Source organism: Cheilinus undulatus, linkage group 3, assembly GCF_018320785.1.
Source record: "Cheilinus undulatus linkage group 3, ASM1832078v1, whole genome shotgun sequence".
Classification (NCBI taxonomy): Eukaryota; Metazoa; Chordata; class Actinopteri; order Labriformes; family Labridae; genus Cheilinus; species Cheilinus undulatus.
In genome coordinates, this window is record NC_054867.1 from 51,602,427 (window position 1) to 51,620,763 (window position 18,337).

Here is an 18,337-nt window from a genome sequence, read left to right on the forward strand (position 1 = left end):
TGTTTACTCTCAGTGAGCTCATCCCTGCAGACGGTTTCTGTTTGAGGGATTAGAGGAGCACACCGGAGCTAAAGGAGGAAAAATTAAATGGAAACACAAAAGCTCGAAGGAACTTTCCAAGTAAAAACCTCTGCAAATGCTGAAAAACCCTTCAGAATTTAATGGGACTCTATGGGAGATTTTCGTCTGTTTAATCCTGTTTAAATTGATGTAAAACGAAAAGCATATTAGAGAAAGAATTCAGTCATTTTCAAATTGAAAGTTAATGCTCCTGTCTTGTATTATATACCAGTGATATCATTACATAAGGTCTCCAGCAGCGTATGAAAAAGGGGAATAAAGGCTGGTGCAACCTATGGCTGGAGACCGTTCTGTTGGCATAATCTTGTCTGAATTGATCTAATATGAAACCATAATACTTCAACTTACATAACCTGTAAAGTTGCACTGATTTAAGGACATTCATGGTGTTAAGATATAAGAAGTGACGGCGTATCACTAGAAACTAAAGCTCCTTCATGGTAAAGATAGTGTTGTACTCAAGACCACAGTATTCAAGACGAAGACTTGCCCGAGACCAGAATGCACCAAGACCAAAACTTTTGTTGTCTACACCAAGACCAATAAAAACCAACTACAAAAACAGGACAAGGTTGAACAGTTAAAGAGCAGTGTCTCTTTAATTTTGATTTTCTTTTTAATAAATTTGACAGATAAAAACAAGGCGTCTGCAACTCTTTCAAAGCACAATATGCATATTGCATATGCAATATGCAAATCTCAAATTTTAACAAATTTGTTCAACTAACTTCTTGTAAAAAATAAATCCTTGTATGTTTTTAAAAGCTAATTAGAAGTCTGGAAATATTTTAAATATCTGAAAATTGGATGTTTATTTAGATTTGTCAGCTGAATGAGGCCTAAAGAAAGTGTTCAGAGGCATTTCTGACTGGAAATAAGATGGACTGATGTCTGAGTTTTTGCAGGTGTAGCTATTTGTTGTTTTAGAAAGTGTTTCTCCTTCTTATCACATTAATGAAGTCGAAGAATAGCAGATCGGTGCTGGATTTGACCAATCTTGATGGAAAATCCTGAGTTTGGCCAGTCTGAGACATTCAAAATTTGGTCTTGAGGCCGGTCCCAAGACCAAGACCGTTTTCAAGTACTACAACACTACCAATCCTCACAGAGCTACTGCTGTCATGAAAGGAAATCAACACTTCTTCAGGACATTTCTGATCAGATGATAGCAGCTCATAGACGCCTGCAGCCTGCATCACTCCCCATCCAGAGTTCCCTACCACATGTCCTACTTAGCGGCAGTCGAGATCACATCTGTGACGCCTCACGACTTTGCATGTGGATGATTTTGTTTACGTTTTTTTATCTTGCTGTAGATTTCTACAAAGTGATCTTTACATTTGATAAAAAAAATGACACAAAGTACTTCTCTGTGGAGGTAGTGGAGTTGTGCATTTTGCAGAAAGAGTTACTCACTTTCCCTCGGAGCCGTAGCTGTTCATGCTGTCCTCTATCGACTCATGACTCGCCTGTCGGATTGTCCGACTCGGCATCTCCACGGCCAGACCGGTCTCTGTGCTCCTCTGGATGCCCCCCTTCATCTTCCTGCCCTCTGTATCCACTGCAAGAAAAAACATGGACAAAAACATAACGTCATTCAGCTATTGGTTTTTAAACCAATGTTGGGGAGATTTAAACCCCATCTGCCCACTTCAGGACAACAGACTCTGTCTGATACAAACAAGCTTAGTCCACCCCCTTCTTCTGTTGGATTCGGATGTTCTGTTTGCAAGGTGTAACAATCAGCATTCCTATTCCGCTGCAGCATCAGGGATGTCGATGTCTGGTCATGTCTCAGTCAAAGCTAAAATACAAAAGCCTTCAAAAATTAAATAAGAAATAGAACATGTGGACAAAACTGCAAGACTTGGGGTGACTCGGACAAATGCTGAATTTCATGCAAAACTCCTGAAAATGTCCACAAATGTTCAGGGTGAGTTGAATGAGTACCTGCACATAGGCTTTTCTTTTCGCCTCAACTTTATGCAAATTTTTTCTTGCACAATGTTGGGTGAGCTGATGTGTGAATGCAGGAATTATTCAGATTCCCTCAGAGATTTTCTAAACAAACTGTCCTTTGTTAGGATTTTACTTGGTAATTTGTGTTTTGTAAAGGTGGAGTGGTTTCTTATTTGAAAAAACAACTCAGAAAATTAATCTTCCAGTAAGCAAAGGTTTAATGTGATATTTGAGCCACACAGCAAAAGTGAACCCATTCCCCGCAAAACAATGTTATATATAGTGTTAAAAGTTAAGACAGGCCATGGAGCAGAGCACCACCATATATTTGAGATCAGCTGATCTCATGCAAGCCCTTATCAGCTGACAGTCAGCTGATTCTCTCTAAGCAAGCTATTGGCTAATTGCACTCATGCTGCCATATATAAACTGCTCTTGCCTGGCTATGCTTTTCTGCAAACTGCTTTTTGCAACCCTTCTCCACCCCAGCTCCTCCACTATGCTTTATCTGACTTCATCAATGTCATTCTGTTTGCAGCTGCAAACACTTGATCGGTGTGTTCCTTGGAAGACTACCCTTCCAGAACCAAAAAAAAAAACTAAAGTTGGAGGAAACAAGTTGATTTTTTCACTTCATAGATAAGACTTCTTCCAGATCAACTTCAATGTGAGTAACTGTTAGTACTTTTATCAAAAAAATAATGTGTTAATTATGGACCCTTATCACATCACAGTTAATACATTAATGCTAACAGCTCTATCAGGCTTCATGTACATGCCACCTCATGTAAAAATGCATAAAAAAAAAAAATCAACACTTGTGTACATAGTCTGCTTGGTTTGTGTGTTTGTCCGATTTTTAACCTGATCAGTTGAGGAGGAAGAACGACCTCAGTGATAAAAAATCACTTTAACAAGGAGGACAAAAACACTCGATTCCTCCTCAGAGCACAAACATACATCATGGCGTAAAAGACAACCAAATCGATGCCTCGCTCTCTTTATGGGAGCGGTCTGAAGCTGAAGGTGTCCTGAGTGTGTTTATAGAGGTCGGGTTTATAATGAAGTGCTCTGAACCAGGTCTGCGACCTTGTTTTTTAGGACGGGACAGGAAGTTGTTTTCCTTTTATGTGAGGAGACTGAGGTCAATGCACAAACGAGCACACACACCTGGAAGTGAATTAACTCCACATGACTCTAAAGGTGGGTTCACACCTCTGGACCTTTTACATCTGACTTCATTCTCTAAAAATACTCCTGACAACAACCTACCTAATATGTACTGCACATTTTATTTATTTCATTCATTTGCCAAAAAAACCCTAAAAGAATCCAAGAAAACAGCCACAGCAAAACAAGATGCATGGACAGGACATCCCTGATAAGCTTCCAGAAGCTTTTGGGAGGATGCCCTGATATGGTTTAAGTGTACAAAATCATTTTATCATTTTTATGCTACATTAAAGAACATTTCCCTTGGAAAATCTCAACAGCAACAGAAGCACCGAATGAGCTGACACTAACCTGCAATTTCCACTTAGGACGACTGCACGGTGCACCAAAGCGCTGTGGGTTTGCTTTGACCGAAGGCGAGCGACCTCGCCCGCTGGAAGCGAGTGCCCTGATCAGCAGGTAGAGATTACAGGAGAACTGCGAGTTCATGCAGGAATAGTATGTCAACAGCAGACTATTCTACCTTTTGGGGTTAATCTATCATACTTTCCGGCATAAGTCGATGAGATTATTGCTTCCACCATTGGGTGAGTTCATTAAGAAGTTAAAAGGTTAATGTTTGCTTAAAAGATCAGTGGTTTTATATAAAATTCTTTGGCTAAATATCCCCTAAAGTTGACCTTTCCTCGTCAATGGCGCCGTTGTAGCTCTGTAACCCACTGACCTCTTGGTGACCCTTTGCTCTGGCTGCAGGATTAGACATAATGTTGATACTGTGATGATTTTTGAGTCCGTGCATTGTGTTGTGTTTTGAAAGAACTGGATATTCTACGCAGCTTCCTTTTTTGGAGCTTTCTGATTGATGGGTATTGATGCAGATTGGCAGTGGCTGGCGCTGAAAATAGACCTGCAGCATAACTCCAATGGAGTGGAGTGGAGTGGCGCTCCAGGGACATGCCGCTGCCGCTGGTCTGGAGCGCTGGCTGTGGAAATGCTCTGATAGACAGGAGAGGGAGCCATGGGAGCTGCAGTACGACTCGCCAGCAGATTGTGGCGTGGTCACTGTGTGTGAACTTTGGAGGTAACCTTCAATTTCCACATACTCCACTTACGCTGCAATCTCACAAAGCACACTGCAGAGCAAATCACCTCCTTCTAGCCATTCCAAACCAAATGGCATCAATCCACACAGAGCAGATCGATCCAAGCAGCCAGGAGAAGGTGCAAAGCATACTGTCAACTTTAAAATACAATGCAAAAACACAGAGTAAATCAGCACTATGTCAACATACCAGGTCACTGTCAGTCCGTCGGTCACAGAGGTAATACTGCACCAGAAGAAATGGGAACTATTGAGGTGGAAGACTAAGACTTTGTAGAAAACATAAACCTTTAACTTCCCAATATGCTCACCTGTTGTAGAAGGGAAAAAAGCAAAATAATCTGTTGATTACATACTATTCAATCTGTTTGTCTACAGGAGAGGCCTACTGAGCATGCTCCACATCAGAGTTTGACTGAGGCCCACCTTTTCAGGTCAGGCTGTCTCAGCTCGGTTGTTTGGTCTGCACCAGAACTTATCGACAGTTTTCATACCAGAACAAACAAACCAAACTAACAGGTTCAAGAAACCACCCCAATAACGCCAAACTGTATAAAATGTATAAATATATAAAAATTATATTATTTGTGTACTAAGGTGAAAACTTTTTTCACCTTTTTCTGACCAGATCTAGTCCTGTGTGAGCTCTGTCTTTCTACAAACACAGCCCACGTCAGTTTAAGTGACAGGAACATGCCTGTTAGCCGTCACATGCTCACACACATGCTTACAGTGCCTTGAAGTTAGCTGTGCAGTTATTAAGGAGCGACCTAGAACGGAGCTATTTCTATCGTCCATGTGGGACAGAGCTCTGGCAGATTCAGGTTAGAGCTTCTGCTTCCTGACTGGTTTCATATGATCAGTTTAGCTCCTGTGATGGTCCAAGAAAGGACACATTTCATGCATGGACACTGGAGTCGGCACAGAGCAGGATGAAGGTCAGAGTAACTCTTCAAACATCAGTGAACGGGTTAAGTAGTTTAATTCTTCCAGTTTTGCTTGTCCTTTCCCTTTATTCCTGGTAGTTTTCATGAGTAGTCATTCATAGTTTTACTCTGACAAAGTTTGAGGCCAGTGTGAGCCGAAAAGCCCAGGATATAAAGACACAACTGGGTCATGATGCATTTTTATGCTTATGAAACACATGGAGAAAACCTGAACAGCAACACAGAAAACATTGGTAGTCATAAAACAAAAAAAACCCTAATCCTAATCTTATCCTGTGTCTGGATTAACATGAAACCAAATCTGCTTTTCTCTCAGCCTGGCAGCACAATGTGAACCTTTGTGGCGTGGACAGGAGTGAGTCATGTTCATCTGTAGCAGCCACTGACATTTGAGGGTCTGTATGTAAGGAAAATTCTCATCATTGATGATAAATAACTCCCAAAGCCACCGAGACAAACAAACACAGAAATGAACAAACGTGTTTTTGTTTGGACTGAAAAGAAACTGGATGACACTTCAGTCTGCAGAGCTCACAATGGAAAATAAATGACGGTGGTGTATCTAACAGAATGACATGCTTCACACTCTGCAGACAGTGGGCGACTGGAAAAGTCTGAACAATTACCACAGAGAGGATCAAACATGTCAAGTTTGTCTGACTGCTATCAGACAGAGATCAAAACAACACAGTCACTCTCACTTTGCACGGCTGGCTTTGAGGATGTACAGCAGATATCCTCACTGTATATAGTGTTGAGTAAAGCGTCTCCTCTGGGTTTATTATTCACAGCTCTGTCTTAACACTAACAGTACCGTACTTCCTTTCTGCTTGGTACACATTGAAAGGCTTTTTTTAAATGTGGAGGATTCCACACATGATGATTAATAATGTTAGATTTAACCGTTTATCTGATCCTTATTAAGCCCAGTTCAGACTAGATATTTGCAAAGCCACAAGAACATCACTGGTTGCAGCTTGAATCAGGCTACGTTGATGTTGCCTGACATTCAGAGTGTTTGTCACAGACAGCTGGTTGGTTTGATGATGTGAGCAGATAAATGTAGAAAGAGAAACAGAAATCTTAATTTGAAAAACAGTACGCTTGCCCTGTGCATAAACATGTGGAATAGGGCTACATGCAGCCATACTGGCACTTTAAATAAACAAGCCAAGGGCAAATTGGCAGTTTCCTCTAGCACATTCATGATCATGTGCAACACCTCAGCACTTCAGCTCTATAGCACTTTAACATCTCCCTTATGCTCTTTAACTGTAACGGTCATTTTAGTCCTGGTCAGCCTTTAGCAAAGTTCTGGTCTGATTTTATGAATGTTTTTATTTTCATTTTCTACATGTCCATGTTCATTAAAGACCCTGTGAAGTGAAATCCAAAGTTTTTGTCTTGACACAGTCGATATGTTGGAATGTGGTTGCTGTAAAACACTGAGATCTACATGTGACTGAATTCTGGATTTAGACCGTTAGAAAGTTTTTCACCTCATTCCTGGCTGGGTTTAATTTTGGCGGGGCAAGTATGTGGGCTGGTGATGTCATCAGCCCACAGTAGGGAATGACCCCGCCCCTCTAACACTACAATATAAAATTACAGAGCAGTTCATCTCAGTACAGTCTGTTGTTAGCTGATGTCACTGCCTTTATTAGAAGTTAACAGTCAGTTAAATGCTTTTTTTTTTTTTTTTTTTTCATTGTGAGGTACGGTGCTTAACAAATTTATTAGACCACCACCCAAAGTAAGGTTTATGCCACAGCTGCCCTAAATTAACAGCATTGGTAATTACCAAGATCATTTTTTATGTTTCTGCAATGGTTAATACACCAATATGTAGAAGCTCTTTAACCCAAATGATATTTTTAATGCTAAAATAGAATTATTATGTTATCCATGAATTTTATAAATTTACTGATTTACAAAAAAACTGAAAAAATAGTAAAGCACATTATTATTTCTGGATTAATATGTCAAATTATAGTTATTTACTTGCATTCCTGAACAGAAAAATTAGTTTCAGTGGTTGAATGTTATGCTTGATTCATTTCTGACTTCTCAGAGAAATCCAGTGAGCCGGCTCAAATTTGGGTATAAAAAGGTGAATTCAGTTTGACATTCCTCATTCCTGTTCAAAATGGTAAAGTGTGGAGAGCTGACTGAAAATGAAAGAGTCCGCATTAAAGCACTTCATGATGCAGCTGTGGCATAAACCTTACTTTGGGTGGTGGTCTAACAAATTTGTCAAGCACTGTAAATTTGTCAAGTCTATCAGCCACAGTGGTCTATGGATCATTCAAAGCATCATAACACAGATTAGAGCCAGAAAACAGACTTTGTCTCTTCTTTTGAGGTCAAAAAAGGTCAAGAGGAAGGCTAATGGTGTGACTACTTTCCTCCATTCAGATTGTAGCATTTTTTTAAATTGAGAGGATCATATTTCTCTTAAGTGGGCGTGGCTTCAACTTATTCAACAGACACACCCACACCATCCTGGAGCAGATTTTACTGCCTCATTTTCATGATTTTAAAGCTTAATTTTATAAACCTAGAGATGTTTGATTTGGCTAAAATTTGACCTGGGGGTTCATGACACAGTGACCTGTCGTACAACAAATCTAAATACAGTTTTTCTTTCATTTTACAGGGTCTTTAATGTGTACTGTCCCCTACACCAACTAAGTAAATAAATAAATAAGAACATTTTCTTCGATAAAATCATGCTGTAAGTTTTGAAATCACTACATCATTTTTTTTTTTTTTTTTTATTTTTACTTTTCACACAGAAACTTCACTGCCCGTAAACACTCCATCAGCTGCACACATAACCTCCAATTTCCACATACTTCACCTGTGTCATGATCTGCTTGTGAAGCGCACTGTGGAGCAATTATCTTCCCTTCAAATCCACCGTCCAGCTCCTGTCTGTCTCCGGCAGAAGCACTGCTACTCTCCACTTCACTATAGGTATGCATTAGGTCTATTTTTCAGCACCTGCCACTAGTACCATGTCTATCTTCATAGAGCAGATTGATCTAAACAGCTGGAAGAACGTGCAAAACATCTGGCCAGCTTTAAAATACAACAGAATGCGCAGACTCTAACTGCAAATCACAATATCAGCATAACGTCTCCTACTGTGGTATAAGCAACAGGTCATTGGGAGGTCAGAGTGTCACAGAGCTACTACAGCGCCATTTATGAAGAAAGGTTTACTTTTGAAATGGAAATTCACGTGAAAGCACACATCCTTTGTAGAAAACAAACCTGTTATCGTCCCATGGTGGAAGCAAAAAAACCCGGCACTGAATCATGTAGAAATGAATAGCAAATCAACTCCAGAAAGGCTGAATTATCTGCTTTTTCTGTTCCTACTGTGATCTAGTGATCTCGCTACTCCAGACTGTTGGAGCAAAACTGCTGCATGTTGGGTCGCAGCACAAACAGAGTATGTGTAAAGTGGAGGTGAGCAGGATGCACAATTCTATACTGACCAATAAATGGGAAATTCAAGGCTAAATTTGTTTATTCAAATATGACCAAACTGAGTGAAGCATTTTTGTTTTTATATGTACCGGGAACTTTTGCTGCCTCGCTTCAGTGCTGATGAAAATGATGAAGGAAATAAACTATGAATGTGCAGTACTCTCCTTCTTGAGGAGACAAATTTAATGTAAAGTAACATCAGAAATAAATCTCTTTTGAAATGATGCATGGTCTCCTTCAGTCCTGGCTTTTCTAATGTTGCAGAGTGGCCCATCACAATAAGATAACCGTGCTGATTTTAGATCAGCTCTCCCCTTTCAAAGTCAGCAAAAGCAAGAGTATTGGATGGTTCTTAAGATTATCTTACCAGATTCCTCTGATGTGTGAGGTGTGCTAAGAGTGATGTCTCCATCTCAAATCTGCCTGGAAAATGACTGTAGTCACTCTATCTTAAAATATTAGATATTCAACATGTTCAAAATTGACTGATTGCATGTGTACCTGTGGATCCCACAGCACATGCGCATTTTGGGACAATTTCTAGCATGAATGCAGAGTTGCATTTCTCCAAAGTGATGAGACATTTATAAAAGAAAACAAAAAGTTGGTTTTGTGTTTAGATATATCATCTAATATTGATGTTTATGTAATATTATTTAAATTGTGCAAAATAAAGCTTTCTTTATCCCTTCTAATGAAAATAGTGTAATTATCTGGAGATCTAGAAAAACAAAGCTTTTTGTATTTTGTCCTTTTTCATCTCTACAGATATGAAATAAAGTGGAGATTTTAAGAACAACATGAAATGACTCCTTTAATTTTATTTTATTGAATGGATGCATGTTGACTTTGAGCTTGTGTTTAATATGACTGTGTAAGAATTTAAGCATGCAGAGGGAGTGCTCTGCTGGCATTTGAACACAGAAGAGTGTTATTTTATTCATCATCAGTGCGTCCGAGTGTGTATATGTGAGTAAAACAGTGTCACCTCCTGTCACCGCTGTTGTATTGAGGCGGCGTGGCATTACATAACTGATGCAGCAGGTGGATAATGGCTGCAGACACAGCCAGCTCTCTGCTTGGCGGTGACCCTTTCAAGGCGCTGATGGGTTATTATCTCAGTTCAATTCAATCCGACTCAACACGCTCGCTCTGCCGCGGAGTGGAGGGCAATCTTCACAGGCAATCACCTTAAAGATTAACATTTAAGAGGGTTGACAGTTTTTCTTATTTACAACATTTCTGCTCTGATTTACTTGGTCTAAAATATTTTTCACAAAACATCTGACAGGTGATGTTTTTTTGTTTAATCTCCTTTAATTTCAGTGCTTTCTGCATGAGTCAGTTTCTTATATCTGTAACTTTGCTAGTTGATAAACCCTAAAAAAAATGAAAGAGACTATTTTTAATTTTTTGGTGAAAAGCATGGACTGGATTGACAAAGTGGGAACACTGCCTAAGTTAGAAAAGTGAGGCAAATGTGAATAATAAAAGCATCGATTCACATTATTGCATTAAAGGGTCTGCATGAAAATGAGGAGGAAAACTAAGAAAAAAAGCAAAATAAACATTTAAATTAATTTAAAAGCATATTGATGTTCATTCAATAGATCAATAAATGGAGTCAGACAGCTCAGTAACTTTAAAGCCACAGAAACAGCTTGTTCTGAGAAGGGCTGAAACAGAGGGGTTTATAGACATGCAAAAATCTTAAACTATTGTGTTTTTTCAGCAAAAAAGTTCACAGGCATGTTTTGGGGACCTCTGAGACCTATATAAACTTGTTTAAAGGTGTAAAATATGTGACCTTTTAATAAAAGTAAAAGTATTGGCTTATAAATCTACCAAAGTAAAAGTAAAAAGCATTTTTTTTATTTGACTTTAGGTACTGAGTACAGAGTAGATTCTGAGAAGTTGTACCGTAAAATCTGATCCTTCTTTTTTAGCAGAAACAACAAGGATACAATCTACAAACTGGTTTTACAGGAAAAGCCACACAGCAAATTTAACAGTTTTAATTGAAATCGAGTTAAACTTAACACATAAATTGAGACACACAAGGACAAAGCAGAGAGTCTACCTCATAGCAAGGTAATGTATACTAATCAGGAATACTATGTTTCCTATAAGAGCACCTAAAAACAACCTTAAACTCAGTGGACAACTTCACTCATGGTGCAAAACTGTCTCACATCAAAAACATGAATCTGCCAAAACCTGACCAACAGAACCCCAGCAGAGATCACTTCACAACAGACAACATCAAACACAACTAAACACTCTGCCCAAGTGCATGATGGGAAACTCTAGTCCACACACATCCTTCATTAGAGATCACAGTTGGTGGAGCGTTGATCAGTGGACTCTTTATAGACTTGAACCAACAATGGTGGATCTACATGCCAAGAAACTCCAACATCAAGGACCATTTCACTTAGAATGGAGTTAAGGTCAAACTTTAGGAGTTTTAATCAACTCTGAGTAGTTTACCTCTGAGATATGAACACTCCAGTTATTGCTGTTTATGGATGTGATGGATCATTCTCTCTCTTTAGGGGTCATCAAGTACATTTGCATGAGGGCCAGATTTTAGTCTTCACAGAGACTCTGGGGGCCGGACTTTCAAATAGACAAAAGTTAAATTAATATTTTGGTCTGATTAACAAATTATTCTATTAGTATTTGTATTTTCTTTTAAAATGCAGGAACATTTTAGGCATTACCAGTGAGATCTATCCCTATTATCTATAATGCAGCAGGCCACAAGGAGACAGGCCAGCCCACAGAATTGGCTGGGCCCCTGAACATCCCATTTTAAACACTTTTTAACCCCTTTTTACTACTTCATTTGGTCAATTCTGCAACATTTTTGCCACTCTGAACCCATTTTTGATCATTTATGCCTCTTTTAAACCAATTTTGGCTACTTTTCACCCAAAGTACAAGTACCGCAAAACAACTACTCAATTACAGTAACCTGAGTAGATGTAATTAGTTACTTTCCACTTGGGGTTAAAGGATGCCCATAGGAGGGGAAAAAGGGGGCAAAGACATACTAGTAGTCCCTCCTGAAAGGAAGCTATAATTTTAAAACTAAATCCCCATTATGACCTGTTAAAGCAACAGAAATACACAACTATTTACTGTTGTCTGTTAAAACATGTAAATTCCTCTTTATTTTTAAATGGTAAGACATTTTATTTGAATATTTTTGCCCAGGAGGTGAATGTTAGCCCTAACTAGCTAGCCCTAACCTGCAGGTCTACATTCAGGCGTTCGTATTTAGTGGGCCTTTCTGGGGCCGAGCCGTTCCTGGGGTGTCTCAGAAGTTAGCAATTCTTATATTGTTTAATTAAGTTAAAAAAAAATAAGATTCCATTTAACATCTGAATTTTTGATGACGAAGCGCCTCCTAGTGGTACTGCTTCCCTAGTAACTTGGCAGCACAGCAGTCTTAAAGGTACAAGACACAGTTTTAACCTTTACATGCACTGCAAACTTTCGTCTGTTGTTTACAATAATTTCAGTATATAAAAACAATAGGAACAACGATGAAAATCCATAATGTACGATAAAAAATCTGAAGGAGAGAATTAAAATAATCAGTCAGTGCTGCTTTCACAGCGAACAGTCCCCACCTGCTACAGGTACTGACCCTGACACACAAACGCTTACCGGTGAACGCAGGCAGCTGTTTAGGGACAGGAAGCATCTGTCTGACCAGCTGTTGTTGTTTACTGGTTTGCAGATGTTTAGGATCTTAAGTCTGGTCCAGTTTCATAAAAAGTAGTCACTCGGCGCTCCAGAGGACTAGGAAAGTTTGCTTCTGTCGACCTGGTTACTCCTGCTAACGTCGCTTAAGCCACGAGGAACATCTGCACACACAACTCCATCATTTCTACCCCTGACTCTTTGTGATTAAAGCTGATCAACATTCTGCTCTCTCTCTCCAAAAAGATGGAACTCCACTTGAAAATATCCGTCTGTGTTTGTGGAAAATGTGGCTCACAGCGTGCGATGTGGAGCGCCCACTGTGATGTAGCACAAAAAAGCGTCTGAAATGACGCACAAAAGTTGTGATGTAGCAATCAGAGAGGCAGGACTCATTAGTTTGTCTCCCAGCAGAGAGGCAGAAATGAAAGCAGAGCAGACACAGAAATAGCTGCTCCCCATTCTGACAAAACGTCACAGACAGACGGACGGAGGGACGGCAGACTGATGGAGGAGGTCGGTCATACCTCGTCATCCACATGAGGCAGAATGCGAAAGAACTTCCAAGCAGCTATGCAACAGATATGGAGACGCCCGGGCTCAAGCTGCTCTGCCATGAATATTTCCTCAACAATTTCCAGCATTTAGAAGAACAAAATGTTTAAAATCTTCCCCATAAAACACACCCTGAAGCTAATGCAAATGCATTAGGTATAGATTTAGTACAAGATTGTTTTGTTGTTTTTTAAAAGCTTTGTATGTCTCAAAGACCAGCATGAGCATTTTGGAGCTCTTTGATGCTGCATCTTTTACATGCAAAAATGATTGCATTCAATGTCAATGTGCAAAAAAAACAGAACTAACTCAGTGCAGAGCACATTCATAATCACACACCCTCTCTCTGTTTTCGTATTTTTGCAATGCAGCAAGAAAGGATGATCGGAACTGTTGAATGCAAACATGAACTGTCAAGCTGTGGCAGTCTATGAAAACAACAGAAAGTCAACAGCAACATGCATGATCTCCTGGCCTTCTATATAGAAATACTAACAATACATCATGCTTTTGTGTTTAAACTTCAAACGGAGGAATAGATAACAAGAAAACAATCTAGATTAAAACTTGCCATTGCTCCTTTCGGTCCATATCTGGTTTGAACATGAAACCTATGAGCTCCATCGCCAACGTCTCCTCTATTTTGTTTGCAATAATTGGAGAATTGTCTTGATAACAAGCTCTAAGGAAGTCAGCAAAGGGGGCTAATGGACTTTTACCTTGTGCTACAGAGAAAGTTTGAGCTTTTGGCGTAACCCTCTGTGCTCGGCACACTCAGCAGTGCATGTTAGCTATGTTTCTATCAATGTCTTTGTAATTTTACACTGTAGAAATGTGATTCAAACACTTCCGAGAACACGGCCAATAAGAGAGCAATGAACGCATGTCGTCACTGCTCACTGTGCAACCCTGGATGAATCCTTTGTCCGTCAACTTTTGAATACAGAATTGGTTGAATTCTTCTTTGCCAACCTATTGACACTCTAGAATCCCTAAGGCCATCTCTATCACAGCCGAGGAGAGGTAAGGTGAGAGAAGCGGAGAGAATTAGACCTGTTGATCTCCAATGATGGCAAAGCATTTGAACGTTGCAGAGGCCTTGGACCAAATATTGAGAAGCCAGTGATGAAGATGGCACAGCTTCATTTTGGTGAAAATAGAATGACAGACAACATTTATACTACAAAAAGGATCAGATTCATATTTTCCACTACCTTTGTGAAGCTTATATTTTGGTAAACCTATTTCAAGCACCAAAACAATTCCTCCACAGGAGATGTAAATATTTAAAAAAATCAGATTTCAAAATTCAGCATTTGGGCTAAAACAACTCTTTACACAGCCTTCTAGGAAAAAAATAGACCTTGGTCTACATAAAGCTGAGACTGTCCTGAAAATTTTGATATAAAACACTTGGGTACCTTAAAAAGGTGAATGAAAAGTAATCTGAAAATCAAGGAAATATCCTTAGGTCTCGGATGGTTAAGGTCATCCTTTTAGAGCTCCTGTGAGGAAGACTAAGAGGTCACCCCTTCATTTACCTAATGACAACTGGCCCTTAGTATCTTCTTCTTACATTGATATTGCTCATTTGCACATCTTGACATAACACTTTGCATTATTTGGAAGAAATTTCTCTTAAAATGAGCTCTGGATTGATGTTATTGCTGATTTTGTGGATGCTGTTTCTTATATTGTGCTGTTTTTTGTGTCTGACTTTTAGACTTTTAAGGTCTATTGCTGCTGTTGTCCTGGTGTATGCTGTCTTTTGTTTCCTCTTGTGGGACGACAAAGAGAATCTGAATATGCTGCTCCATATTTCATCCCTCAGATAGAACTCATAAATACAGAAATTCATGTACAGGAAAGGCTTGATGACTAAGTAGTTTGACCCTCTAGAAACATCATCCCTCAACACGGATGGAAAAAAAACAAACTTGTTTTTCTCCAAACCTTTTACATCAGTGGCTCCCAAAGAAAGGGTAAGGACTCCCAGGAGGTCTCTAGAAACTCAGCCAATTGGTGCTTCTAGTCTCACAGTTAGTGATCGCCTGAGTGCATTGAAAATGTCTCAGGGATCGAAGTGTAAAGACACCTGTGTCTGGAAGGTCCAGTCACTGGTTAACCAGTATTCCTGGCTACCGTTACACCATGAAGACAAAAGAACACTCCAAGCAACACAGAGAAAAGGTTACTAGAAAGTATAATCCAGGGGATGGATGCAAAAAGGTTCTGAACATCTCCTAGAGTTCAATTAAATCCATCACATGTAAATCTGCCTAGATCAGACCGTCCTCACAAACTGAGTGAGCGTGCAAGGAGACTACTGAGAGGGGCCACCAAGACACCTATGACTACTCTGAAGGAGTTCCAAGCTTCAGCAGCTGAGATGGGTGAGACTCTGCAGACAACAACTGTTGGCCAGGTTCTTCCTCACTCAAAGCTTTATGGGAGAGTGGCAAAGAGAAAGACACTGTTGGAGAAAACTCAGATTAAATCTGGACTAGAGTTTGCCAACAGTCATGTGGAAGACTCCATGGTCAAGAGGAAGAAAATTCTTTGGTCTGATGACACACACCATCTCCACTGTGAAGCACCGCGGTGGCAGCATCATGCTATGGGGATGCTTCTCCCCATAGCATGTTGGAGAAGCAGTTGGAGGCTGCTCAAGCCCTTGAAGGCTTGTAAAGGAAGAGGGTAAAATGAATGCGGCCAAATAGAGGAAGACAGTCTTAATTCAGTCCGTAAGAAAACTACGGCTTGGGAGAAGATTTCTTTTCTAGTAAGAGAATGAGCTGAAGCATACAGAGAAAGCTACACAGAAATGGTTTAAAGATAAGGGGAATGTTCTGGAGTGGTCAAGTCAAAGCCAAGACCTAAGGCCAGTAGAGGATTTGTCACTGGACTTGAAAAGGGCTGTTCACGCTGGGGTTCCTTTGCAACCTAACAGATCTTGAGCAGTTCAGCAAAGAAGAATGGAGTAAAGGCCTAAACGTACTAGAGCGTTCTGTGAGTGAAGTGGACTCTCCAAGAAATGTCCGCAGTCATCAGAGCTTCCATAGTCGAGCGCACTGCTGCGTAACAGTTTCCTGTGAAATTTCTGTGAAATCCTACATTTCCCACAATCCATGTGCGTTGTTTACATTTTTCTGTCATGGTGTCCTATATGGATGACGAGGAAGAGGAGCTGCTCTGCCTGCTGGCTTTGCAAAGCAATAAAATTAAGAGACAATGATACGGCAATTAAATGCCATGAGTATGAGTATGCCATGTTGGTGAAGGACATGCCAAGTATTGACGTGGAAAAACATTTTCAATACTTCTGAATGACACGTGAAAAGTTTTATGATACAGTTGGGCACCTATAGCCCCATTCCTCCTCCACTCTGGGAGTCACCACTCACCTGTCAATGCTGCACAGAGGACGGCAGTCGCTCTGAGAGTTCTCGCTCTGCAGGTCGGTGTCACATTTAATGCGGGTCAGTGTGAAAAATACATTCCGAGCAGTGTTTAGTGTGACACTAGTAGGCGGAGCGGAGTCCGCGGGGTTGTAAAATTTGAGCTTTGTGCGCACTGGCCTTGTGGACCTCCGCAGAGTCCGTTCCATGTACGTTTCACCCGAGTATGTTTGGGCCTTAAAAAAGCAGAGTCCCGAAGTTTGAGCCTGATTGAGACCTATCCACACAGACTCAGTGCTGTGACTGCAAGCAAAGCTGAGTCAACTAAATACCGACCAGAAGGGGGTGAATATTTATGTAGTCACTTAATTTATGTTACATATTTTCATTTAATTGAAATTACTTTATGAAAATCTATTTTTCTTTTGACATTAATGAGGTTTTATGTAAAAAAAAAAATCAAAAAAGCCCAGTTGTATTTGTTGTGACTGATTGATCAAATCAATCTTTTTATAGGCACTGTATAAACTGAAAACCTGATAATGCCTCAGGCATAAAAGCCATGCAATTTCTGTTTTTAAACATTTATTTCAGTTTTTAGTAATGATCTCATGCCAACAAACAGCTGTGTTTCTAGGACAGCATGAACAAAAATCTAATGAACCTCTGACTCCTCTGGTCATTAACATCCTGATTTATTTGGTGTCTGGGCTACTTCAACTATCTGTGATGTTTGCATCAATCAGTCTGTGACTCACACCGTTGTCACGACGACTTCAGGCACAGAAAGTCTAATAACGTCCTCTGTGAGCGACCATCTGAGAGACTGAAGGAGAGACGAGACAATGAGGTTAAAAAAAAAAGCTTCATGTGTTTGAGAATTGTCTCCAGCATCCTGTCCTTCTTTGGGAATTATTGCTGAGTAAGTATAAGACACTGATTTATTAATTTATTGTAATATTTCTAGGAAAACCCCACCTAAACTCAGCCCACAGAACTTATCCAAACCTGCAATGCATCAGCTACCATCACATGATATTTAATTCATTTAATCCATGCCAAGTCATTACTGCCTCTTTGAATCACCAGAGTCTGAAACTGTCCAGTCAAAATCAATAAAACAGATTCAAAACGGTTCAATCTGATGGAGAAACTGCTCCATCATCGTTCGTCATGTTATTGCTGGAAGGGAGGAAAATCTGGCAGAGGAAACTTGTCCGAGCAGGATAAAGGAGAGAGAGGATCCTGGGAGGCCTTGAAAGAGTTACACTGATTTGAAAAACGACTTTCTGTGGAGGTGTGGGAGCCGATGACGAGCGATGACTAAGGCCTGCGATGAGAAAGAAGCTGCTTTGTTAAACCTCTTGGCACCAAAATCAGCGTTGCGAGCCTGAAGACAGAGTCAAAGCTAATTACTTTACAGGTAGATAAGCATTTTTTAAACCTTTCTCCAAATGAAGGCTGCTGCTGAGAGCTATTTTTAAACACAGGAGAGCTGCAGCCACGCGTGCAGACTGGTACAGTGAGAGAGGGAGGATGGACACAGGTAAAAGCTTTATATTTTGGATGGCATGGGTAATAGGACAACTGGGAGGTTACCACAAAACTGCGTGAACAAAAATGTTGTTGGTTTGGCTCTCTGTGCAGTCATTTATGCTGTATTTGACAGCACTGGTGTACAGTAGCATGACAAACCAGTCAAAAAGTAGTGGGTATAAACTAGAGCTATCAAACAATGTTGCTTCTTTATTTTAGTCAGTCCCCATCAGCTGTAGTTTTGCATATTTAAAATAAAATAATTTATCAGTTCGCCATAAGTCTGTATTGGGTGTTGGAGTGTTGGATGTGCATATCAGTTGTCTGAAATGACAGACATCAATAATTATAAAACAGCAGAGCCGCGAACCCCGGCCTCC

General features: G+C 40.0%; 1 protein-coding gene across 1 annotated transcript in view; it reads right to left on the bottom strand.

Annotated features, from left to right (window-relative positions):
- Positions 1-18,337, bottom strand: part of rims4 (regulating synaptic membrane exocytosis 4) — a 71,519-nt gene that overhangs the window by 26,930 nt on the left and 26,252 nt on the right. Inside the window, exon 2 of the mRNA XM_041783522.1 lies at positions 1,498-1,642. Coding sequence (XP_041639456.1) covers positions 1,498-1,642 — 145 coding nt within the window. The remainder of the gene's footprint in view (positions 1-1,497; positions 1,643-18,337) is intronic.